Source organism: Gekko japonicus, unplaced genomic scaffold (genome assembly GCF_001447785.1).
Source record: "Gekko japonicus isolate JY-2015 unplaced genomic scaffold, Gekko_japonicus_V1.1 scaffold2755, whole genome shotgun sequence".
Lineage (NCBI taxonomy): Eukaryota > Metazoa > Chordata > Lepidosauria > Squamata > Gekkonidae > Gekko > Gekko japonicus.
The window spans coordinates 109,643-120,930 of NW_015168737.1; the positions used below are offsets into that span (position 1 = coordinate 109,643).

At 44.2% G+C, this 11,288-nt stretch overlaps 1 protein-coding gene across 2 annotated transcripts in view; it reads left to right on the top strand.

Moving 5' to 3' along the window:
- Window positions 1–11,288, top strand: part of SLC15A2 (solute carrier family 15 (oligopeptide transporter), member 2) — a 139,483-nt gene that overhangs the window by 67,718 nt on the left and 60,477 nt on the right. For both annotated transcript variants that reach the window (XM_015415612.1, XM_015415611.1), the window contains 4 exons: window positions 5,203–5,285; window positions 5,968–6,054; window positions 8,095–8,184; window positions 9,459–9,503. In XM_015415612.1, coding sequence (XP_015271098.1) covers window positions 5,203–5,285; window positions 5,968–6,054; window positions 8,095–8,184; window positions 9,459–9,503 — 305 coding nt within the window. The remainder of the gene's footprint in view (window positions 1–5,202; window positions 5,286–5,967; window positions 6,055–8,094; window positions 8,185–9,458; window positions 9,504–11,288) is intronic.

An 11,288-nucleotide genomic window follows, 5' to 3' on the forward strand; every position in this document is an offset into this window, starting at 1 on the left:
CTAAATTTTGTCTTACTCTATGCTAAAATTACTTCTCCTTTGCTTTCATCTAAATTGTGTATTCCTTGAATCCCACAAATCATCAAATCATTATTATCATTATTATCTATTTCACACAAAAAGTCCACAAGGGGTTTCCAAAGTAGTTGTCTTTTCTCTAATCAACTAAGTGCCAGCATCTTCTCCAAGCAGTCCTGCATTATAGGGAATGTTGTACCCTTCCATTTTTGTGTGTATAATAGTCTTGCTGTCATTGTCATATAGAGGTACAAAGTTCCATGATGTCTTTCCAGCTTTTTGTCCTTTAATCCCAAAAGAAAAAAACCAGTCTCAATTGTATTTTAGTCTTTAAAATCTTCAGAATTAATAAACGTATTTGTAACCAAAATTTCTTTGTATTCTTGCAAGTCCACCACATATGGTGAAAGGTTCCTCAAGTTGTTTAAAGTTCCAACACACAGTAGAAGTACCTCCACACATGTGAGCCAATTTCTCCAAAGACATATACTACTGGCACACCATCTCATTTAAAAATCTCTTAATTTAATGAAATCCCTAGAACTTAATGAAAATTTCAGTTCTTGTAGCCACATATTTTCCCATTATTCTATTTGTATATCATGCCCAAGGTTTTTAAACCCTTTCTATCATGGAATCTTTCACTTGTGCTTCCTCACCCTCAAATTTCCACAAGAGTTTGTACATTTTAATGACAAGTTTATCATTTCTACATACATTCCACCCCATCTCCCTCTCCATCTTCCCAAGCCATTTGTGCTGATCTTCCAAGGATGTGCTCCTCAGAGGCACAGTTGAAGTGTCCTTCAAGTTTCTCCACAGTATGTTCAGGAGTCTCATGTAATATAGGTTGGGCAGCTTTCTGATTTTAGAGCACTTCTCCTTCCCCACTTATTAAATGTCTATCCACAACTCTCAAAATTGCCTGTAGAGTGAGCCATATGGTGATGAAGGGTGGGCAATGCTGTGGGTGGCTCCCAGGCAGCGGGCAGGGCAGGAGGGTAGGCCCTGCCCAGCAAGCACCTTGGTTGTGGTGGGAGGATGGCCCAGGAAATGCAGCCAACTACAACTGAGTGGGTGGCTCCTGGGGGCGGGCAAGGTTGCTGTGCCCTCTGATCACGCTACCTGTAGAGCTTCTCCTTGGGGGCTGATCTTGCCTTGTTGCAGAATTCCTGCCTGGCGTGCCTGCCTTCCCTTTCCTCCTCTCCAGCTCACCTGACCCTGCAACTCTGATGCCTCCCCTCTACTTGGTCATGTAGGGCCCGTCCTGCCTGTTCTGTGGCCCAGAACCCACACTTGAGATTTTCCCAGAAAGCACGTGGGGGGGGCACATTCGTTGGCAGGCTATAACTCATCTCCCCAAATCCAATTGTAGGGCATGTGGGGGGCATTCCAGGGAGATGTGCTATGGGTTCAATGCCTCTAGCTCACACATGGTCTATCCTGAAACCATGCCTGACATCTCCCCTAAAAGCACTTTCCTGGGGCACCCTGTTTAGGGGCCCATAACTCAGACCCCCCAAGTCCAAACCACATGTAACTGATAGGGCATGTTGGGGGGGGGCAGCCTGGGGAGGTACGCCGCAAGTTTGATGCCTCTAGCTCACACAGGGTCCATTTTATATACTCCTGAACCTGTGTCTGACATCTCTCCAAAAAGCACTTTCCCGGGAGCTCCTTGTTTAATGGTCCATAACTCAGCCCCCCCCCCCAGTCCAATCTGAATGTTACTTGTAAGGCATGTGTGGAGGCATCCCAGGGAATTGTGCCACAAATTGGATGCCTCTAGCTCACACAGGGTCAGTTCTGTACACTCCTGAAGCCATGCCTGACATTCCCCAAAAAGCACTGTCCTGGGTTCACCTTGTTTGGGGTTCTGTGACTCAGACCCCCCCCCCCAATGTCCAATCTTCATCATATTTGGTGGGCAAGTAGAGGAGAGTCATCTGGAGATGCCTTGTGATTTTGGAGCCTCTAAGACCCCGGGCTCATTCGAGGTTTGGGTTCATGAACTGGTTCAGAACACGCCCCAGTTCAGTTTGTGAACTGAGCTTGGGGTTTCCCAGTTCATGCCCATCCCTAGTAGGTAGTACAAGCAACTGCTTAAAGTATTTGAACCAGGGTACTCTGGAAAATCCTCAAGGGTTACTTCCTACCTCGGAAACTTTGGACAGTAGTGTCTAGGATGGGTTGCACCTGTCCCACCTGCCACGCTTTCCCAAATTGCAGTTTATTCTCCTGTTCAGTCACTTATACAACAGAGGAAATAGACTGAAATTGGGAAACCTCTTGCAGAGGGTATACATTCCATCCCACTTTCAAACCCATATGTAACAAGGAGCAGGATATAGGTGCAACACTAATTTCCCCCTAGGACAGAGATCATTTGAGACATCTTTGCTTTTACAACTCCTGTACACTTGCTGTTTAATCCTGAATGTTCCATGATGCTTTGAATTCACACAAACCCTTCAGTACCCCAATACCTCTTTGTCGTCGTCCCCCCATGAAACTTAACAGTGGCGATTCTGAGGAAAGGATATGATTGTTGAACAATTTAATTCTGTGATGCAGATATACCCTCATTGGACTATCATGCCTTCCCTAAGCAAAGAAATATTAGCTAGGTAGTTAGGAGATCAAAGATGTGCAAGAAAAAATGATGTTCATATAACACAAAGTGTTTCACATTCATATTCTGCTTATCATTACAACAACTATGTAAAGTAGACCTTATAGAAGGTGGGAGACTGAATTGAAGAAAGAATGGCTTGCCTAAGCTTAACTAATAAGGTTATGGAAAGTGGCTAGACACTAGTGTCTCCCGGACCCGAGCTCAGTGTTTTAGAGTGCAATCCCAGACAGAGTTACACCCTTCTAAATCCATTGATTTCACTGAATTAAGAAGGGTGTAACTCTGCATAGGATGGCACTGTTATTCTATACACTTCAGCATTTCATATTTTTCTTTTGTACTGTTTACTTTAAAAATTGCAAGATGCAACACACACACACACACACACACACACATATAAGGGTTGTATATATATAAAACACATCTAGATAAATGCTTCCGTCAAGATTACATTGCTATTTGTGAGTCAACAGAAGGTCAACTGTTTGATAAAAAGTGTTGTTGTCATATATATGTGGATGGTCTGGTAGTTTCTGTAATTTTCCAAACTCTGCTGAGATAGTATTGCTTTTACGGGCACCATAGTTGGTTAAAAGAAAGTTGTTAACTCAAGTGCTGCAGAATGTCATGCCCAATACTGAAAAGTTTTCACTGCTGGTGGAGGAAGGCAATATTTGCCAGTTCCTTCTTTCTACTCTCCCCCCACTTCAAGTCTAGCACTTGAACCCTGGGACAGCATTTCTGGGGAGGTGGAAGGCTACAGCAGGAAACTGGATATAAGAATGTTGTGCTCTAGAGAGGGTGGCCATTGAGGTTCCTAGCAATGAGCAACTTTATCACTGTTTACTCAATATCTTTTATGTCCTGCAGGACCAGTGTCAGCATACCTTCTGGTGGGGCAGCATAGCAGAGAGCTGCACTGGGCCAGGGACAATGATGCTGGGAACAGTGTTCCCTCTAAGCTGTACGTGTGAGCAGCCACTCATTAACACAGGAAGCCCCGCTCAGCAGAAATCTGGAGTTGCATAGGGTCTTTCACTGCCCATTGCCCATTTTAAGATTACAGCAGTTATATTCTGCTCAGGATGTGAACTGCTCCTCTCAGTAGGGAACACTCCCCCCCCCCCGGTTTTTAGATTTTTCTGCAAATCGGGGGGGGGGATATAAGTATCTGCAAGTGGGCCCACAGTTGGCTATTAGAATATAAGCTAGCTATTGCAAGAAATGTCCTGTATACATTTGTCTAATCCTGTTTGAAAGTCATATAAACTCCATCATCAAACGTCCACTTGTTTCATAGATACCTTCCCTCACCACCACCAATTCCACAACCCATATGAATATTTGAAGCTGTTTTATCTTGAATACCAGGATTAAAATAATTCCAGAAAATGCCAAGAATGCTTTATCATTTGCACTGATGTTAAACTAAGGATCTTTACAGTGAACAGAAGACCAGGAGATGCAATTGGCTAGCAGCTGATGTTACAGGAATGTTTTTGACTTGTTTCATCTTTCAAAAACAACTTGCCACAGAATCCCAGACACTTCATATTTACAGTGGGGTTTCTCTGTATCAGTTCATTGTGGATGTCATCTGACACCAGTGTTTGAAAAGTGCGTCACAGAAGCAGAAAACATACAAGCAAATGCCACAGTTCCTTTTAAAGAATCTAGTCAAATACATAAGTTATTGTTACTGCTGCTGTGGTTACAGATCTTTGAAATTTGTGTGGTGGGCAGAATTTGGCGTCAGATCATCCACATACAAACACAAGGGTAATTTAGGACTAGCTCAAATTTTAGATGTTATTTCCCTTCTCCAAAATTTTTGCAAAAAAAGTTATACTTGTTTATCGAGGCACAAACGTTCATATGAAAACCGTAGATAGTGGTGTGCAAGCCAGGGCTCTTTTGGTAGAAAAAGCCCAACAGGAACTCATTAGCATAACCGGCCACACCCAACAGCAAAAACATATTAGCATGTTAGGCCACACCCCTGACAGCACAGCTCATTAGCCTATTAGGCCACACCCCCATGTTACCAGAAGTGTGGTCATCCAGCCACACCCACCTTTTGCTTCTTATTCTGTTTACCTTGTTTGTTGACAGGGCTCTTTTTGTAGCAGGAACTCCTTTGCATGTTAGGCCACACACCCCTTATGTAGCCGTTGGGTGTGGCTTATTATGCTAATGAGTTCCTGCTGGGCGTGGCCAACTCGGGAGCCAGCCGGAACTCCGTTCCTGTACGTTCCTGCCCAAAAATAGCCCTGGTGCAAGCCATGACACGTCAAAGATGATATAGACTTCATTTCTTCCTCGCATAAGTACCAGCTGCACGTCATACAAAACCTGCTGGTTGCCTTGGATGCAGCTTCACTCATCATTTCTCATTCACTCCTAAACAAAAGCAATCAATATTGAGGGACACCTTGATGAAAGAAGATATACTTCCTGATCTATCCATGAACATGTCAATGGGCATTTCCTTCACAGAGGTCTAGAGCAGTGTGCAAACTTTCTACATTTAAACTACAATTCTTTTACAGTTGTGTTTATTGCTGGAAATAGGCTGTACAAAAAGACTCCACCCCAAGGAAATATCTTACTTGAAGTTTACAAGTGCATTTCGGTGAGCTCATTTCTTAGTTATGGTTCTGATACATAGTTCTAAAATAGTTTTTCATGTATATAAGCCAAGCATATTGGGAGTGGGTGTTGGGAACAGGTACGTCTTCCTGGAGCTTGGAGTTTCAGAGGAGCTTGGCCCAGGATGCAAATCCTTTGTCTTGATATAACTGGGAGAAAAGTGGGGTGTACAAATGGCTGAAATAAATAAATGAAAGTATGTAATTTGGGGGGGGGGATTTTAAAAACTTTAATCATGAGATTGTGTATAATGGTTAGGCTGGGAGGGGAGAGTGTGTGGCTTCATATGCATAAAGCATCATTCATTCTGGATTTGGGCATCATGACAAACTGCAGTACAAAAACTGCAGTTAAGTACCAGTTGGTCCCAAATGCAATTTGTTGTGCTTCCACATGCCCCACATGTTGTGCACCTACCTTCTAATTTCACATGTGAAGCCTGATACAATACAACCTGGTATGATCAAGCTCCGTTTCATCATAATGTCCAAATGCAGGTGCCTTGATAAATTGGAGTTTGCTTTTCTCCACATAATCTGGAATTCTAAACCTTCGCTGAACCCTAGTTCAGAATCCTGGCTCGTGTGAAGTTGCAATTGATTCTAACATCTGAATGCTGCCTTTGCCATGCTAATCCACACATAATTGCTTCCTTTCCCTTGTAGTTTGCTGTTACAAACCGCATCAAGAATCGCTCCCCGGAGATTCCCAAGAGGAAACACTGGCTAGACTGGGCATCAGAAAAATATTCAGTAAGTCACGTATTTGAAGTATGTTAATATATACAGATCTCTACAGATGTAGGCTATTAGTGTAATCAAGGTGGAAGTCTATTTTTCTTTAAATGTCTTAGCAAAGCCATCATCCAACAATATGTATCCAACAATATACATGGATGCTCAGGGAATTGTAATATATTAAGCTGACAGACTGTATGACAAAACTGTTTGTTCCAGTGATCTAGATCAAAACCAATAAGACAGACATATCTCAATCCACATGTTTTTTAAACAAGTCTGAGGGCTATTTCATACATTACGTGGCTGATAACATATGTTTACTATTGTATAGACCAGGGGTGTCAAACTAATTTGTTACAACGGCTGGACTTTGGTCGAATCTGGGGACTTTGGTCGAATCTGTATTTTTATTTTTAAATCAGTTTCGTGCTGCTGTGACGCTGTCTTTCTCTATGCTTGTTCGAAAGTTGTTTGGAGAAGATTAATTTAAAACAGTGCGGAGGTGCAATGAAAGTGGAGCCACCACGAGAGGGCGATAAACATATGTGGATATGCAAAAGTATGCTAGCATTGTTGGGGTGCAAAACCGAAAACAAATGTAGACAGCTTTTCTGAAGACGGAGTCAGAAGGCTCGGACACCGGTGGGAAAGACAAATGTAGATTCGACCTTTGTTGGGCCAGGCCATGTGTGTCATAAAATGTAATGCCAGGTAGCAAGGATATAAACTTTATAAAGGACTCCAACAAACACAATTAAATGTTTTTTAAAAACTTAAAATACAAGCATGCTTAAAACACTAACACTCTTGCCATTTTTTTTTTATTTAACAGTCTTTGATAATTAACACCTCCCAAACCTCCCCCTGACCCTTAAAAGATGCTTACCTGAAATGGAGAGGTGGGGGAATAGTGGGATTTGGCAATGCAATTTTTAAAATAAAACATCAAGAAAAAGCATAAGGATCACAGCAGAAACTAAAAATAAAAGCTAAACAAAAATAAAATGATCTGAACCTAGGAAAACATGAAATGGCTGGGCATTGCATTGCACAGAAAGCTCTCTCCCCTCCCCCAGGTCTACTCAGAGTGGCAGTGGCTCTACAGTGTAATATCCCCCTTTGGCTGCGGGTTCCCAGGTTAGAGTACTCACTCAGGAACCTGTTCTCAGGTCCATTCAGCAGAGACAAGGTGGTTCAAAACATCAGCCTTTTATTTGCAAGAAGACAACTTCAGCTGGCATACAAACACTGGTAACTGAAACTACTTGAGCTCCCCTCCATTGAAATACATAGCGGCTCAAAAAAAGTTGCAAAAAAAGTCGGAACGGATTTTCCATTAAGGTTTCTGGGCCCAGATATATTGCTCTGAGACTGGAATGACAGCCACCAGAGTGGAATTCTATTCACAGAACAAAGCTGCTACTAACAGGGACTCACAGCTGTCGTTACAGTCCCGGAGAAGTGTATCTGGGCCCACCAGAGACCTTAAAGGAAAATCCATTCCACATTTTCTTTGCAACTTTTTTTGTGCTTTAGCCCAGAGCAGCTTCCTGCTGCAGAAGAAACACCAGCTGGGAAGCTTGGGAACCCCGATCTCCCTCCAAAGGGTGAGGACAGGCAGGGGAGGGCATGGGGGTGGAAGAAGAGAGCCACAGGCCAGATTAAAGCCCTGGGCAGGCCAGTTTCAGCCCACAGGCCATAGGTTTGACACCCCTGGTATAGACTGTTGTCAGGAAGCCCAAGCTCTATGAAGAGTACACCTGCTTGACAGTCAGGTTTGCAAACACGTCTGGTTGCATTCCTATTTACATATGACATTTTACATTATAGGGGGAGTGACATGTTGAAGTCCTGACAGATGCCAAAACATGCCAGTCTCTGAGCTTGCTCTGACTTTCTCCGTCCAAAGTAACTCAAGGAAGTAGCCAAAAATATGTCTGAAATCAGTGTTGTCCTGTAACTGAAAGCCAGGAGCAGATCTTTGTGTGTAAAAAGCTTCATCCTGCATAGTCTTTTCTATTTCTCATATTTTTCTTGGACTCCCCTTCCCAGAACCAACTGATCACGGAAGTGAAAATGGTGACACGAGTCCTGTTCCTTTTTATTCCGCTGCCAATGTTCTGGGCCCTGTTTGATCAACAGGTATTTGTTAGTTCTTAATACTTCAGTGCTGACTTTCCTAGGAAATGTGTATTTAGAAATATGTACTTATATACATATAAATGAAGTAAATAAGTGTTTGTAGTGTAATACTGTCATAGTTACTTCATAGTGGAATTCTGTTTTGTTTTCAAATTTGTTATCCATCTTCAGACATTTTGAGGAAAGGCTGGATAAATTTTTTTAATGAAATATAGATATATCAGAAGAAAGAAAAGGAAAAGGAAAATGTCTTGGGTGTGGGGAAGGAAATGGCTCTTCAGCCATTGCTTGTGTGATTTGTTACCTCTTATGCATTCAGTAAACTACAAGTGGAGACCGGCAAGTAACTTGCAGGAGTGGTCATCTCATTCCTCCCACCTTTGCTTCCTCCCTTCTCCCTGGCTTCTCTCAGTCTCTCTCTCTCCCTCCCCCCCTCCCCCATACCTTCTCTTACTTTCTGTCTCTCTCACTTCTGTATGCCTACTGTCACACTTTCTGCCATCCCTGCCTCATCACTCTTTTTTCCTGCCTCAATGGCCTCGCCGACTCTCCCAGCCACCTGCCCAGCAGTTTACTCCCAGCAACAGCACCACCAACTCTTCTGGGTGCCTGAAGGCAGCTTATGGCCCCACAGGAAAAGCTACTACCAACACTCCTGGACACCTGCCCACCCGCCAGTCAGACACCCCCCGCCCAAACACATACCAACGGCAGCATCCACTCTCCTGGCCTCCCTCCAGTGACTTCACTCACCCCCTCGTGCTTTGGAGGGGATTTAAGTGGGGACCAGTGATACTCGCATGGGGGGTATTCCCTGTGTGGCTCTCAGCTGCCAGGCCTGCCAAAACTCCCTCCCCACAGCGGCAATGGCAGTAAGCCCTCTCTGGCTCCCAACCACTAAGCCCATCGAGGGATCTCCCCCGCCCATGACAGCAGCAGTGAATCCTGTGTGGCTCCCAATCTCCAGCCTCCCTTGCAGCTGCCATTTCGTACCCCTGCCACAGTTCCCAGTGGTAAGTGTGTTCTCTGTGCATGAAGAGGGAACACTCTTTTACTTTTGGGTAAATTTAAACACCACCACCACCCCGTATATTTTTTTAAACATGTAAGATTTTTCTGCACACCTGGGGAGTGCCCCAAGCATGGAGAAAACGTTCTCCACCCTCCATGTGCCCCCTACCTGTGGAAATAAGTATCCACACATAGGGGGCATGTTGAGAATTAGATACATAGATAGTAGTAATCATTATTCCTTCCTTTTATTCTTTCCTTAGGGGTCTAGATGGACACTCCAAGCCATTAAAATGAATGGTGATTTTGTAAGTGCATAAGATTATTCAAAATAATGATATTTCTCTTTTTATGTCAATGTTTAAATAGTGGGCTTGCAGCATAATGCAGGGTGACATTTTATTTGATTTAAAAATAAGTATTCCATTAGAGGTAATAATTGTGAACATAATGATTAGGAAGCCCAAGGAAGTTAGAGTACTAAAAATATGACGCTGCCTTGTATTGAGATTGGGCTCTTTTTGTAGCAGGAACTCCTTTGCATATTAGGCGACACATCCCTAATGTAGCCAATCCTCCACAAGCTTACAGAGCTCTGCTTACAGGGGCTACTATAAGCTCTTGGAGGATTGGCTACATTACGGGTGTGTCACTTAATATGCAAAGGAGTTCCTGTTACTAAAAAAGCCCTCCTTATACGTTTGGTTTATCTGTTCCAGTATTGTTCACTTGGACTGACAGCAGCACTCCAGGGTCTTGGGCAGAGATAATTCCTAACCCTCTTACCCGGGATGCTTTTAATGGGAGATGCCAGGGACTGAACGTGCATGCGAAGCATGTGCTACACCACTGAGCCATGGCCCCTTGCAAGTACGGCATGTAGAACAGAAGCCGATAATGAGGGATCCATCCAGCACTTCTGCTAGTAAAATAAAAGGAAGGAGGAGGTTCCTTTGACCATAAAAAAAGACTGTGCTGTAGATCATAGGACCCGAATGGACGAAAGTAATATGTGGTGGGAGTTGTAGCAAGGAGGGGAATTGTGTGTGAGACTGAATGGAAAAAACTGTGGATTGAACCCAACACACATTTCGGATCAGCAGGATTCCTAGTGTTCTTAAGAGTATGCAGTCTCCCTTTTTTCTTAACACTACATTTACTGTTTCTACTACTACTACCAGTAGTTCTACTGGTACTACCAGTACTATTGGTGGTAGTAGTGGTGGTGGTGATAGCAGTAGCAGTAGTAGTGGGGGTGGTATGGTGATGGTGTTGGTAGATGTTAGATTTGTATGTTGTCCTTTTGCTATGAAGCTAAAGGATTGTCTCTTGGATTTACACATCACATCATCCTGCAAGGCAAGAATGGCCGAAAGATGTTTGCTTGCCTAAGATTAGGCGCACAGAAAAGACTCTCGGGGACTTGATAGATATGTCCTCCTCTGGATCTGGCAGCCCCGCCGCTGTCAGGGAGCATGACGGTCAAGGAGAAACAGGGCACCATGCTGAGGATAAGGGGAATGTGCCCTCAGAAGGGACCTCTTCCCCAGCTGGTGAGCGGGTATCCTTTCGCGCCAAGGAACCATCCCTGGGCAGGGTGGGAAGGGAGCTCTTGGTAGTTGGTGATTCGATCCTTAGGCAGGTAGATAGCTGGGTGGCAAACCCGCGTACTGACCGTATGGTGACTTGCCTGCCTGGTGCAAAGGTAGCGGACATTATGCGTGTTTTAGATAGGCTGGTAGATAGTGCTGGGGAGGAGCCAGTGGTCGTGGTGCATGTCAGCACCAACGATGTGGGGAAATGCAGTCGTGAGGTCCTGGAGGAGAAATTTAGGCTGCTGGGCAGGAAACTCAAGGCCAGGACCTCCAAGGTAGCCTTCTCAGAAGTGCTACCTGTTCCACGCGCAGGGCCGGAGAGACAGGCAGAGATCAGGAGTCTCAATGCGTGGATGAGACGATGGTGTAGAGGGGAAGGGTTCAGGTTTGTTAGGCACTGGGATACTTTTTGGAACAAGAGGGAGCTGTACAGGCGAGACAGTCTCCACTTGTCCCGAGAAGGAACCAGGCTGCTGGCGCTTAAAATCAAAAAGGTGG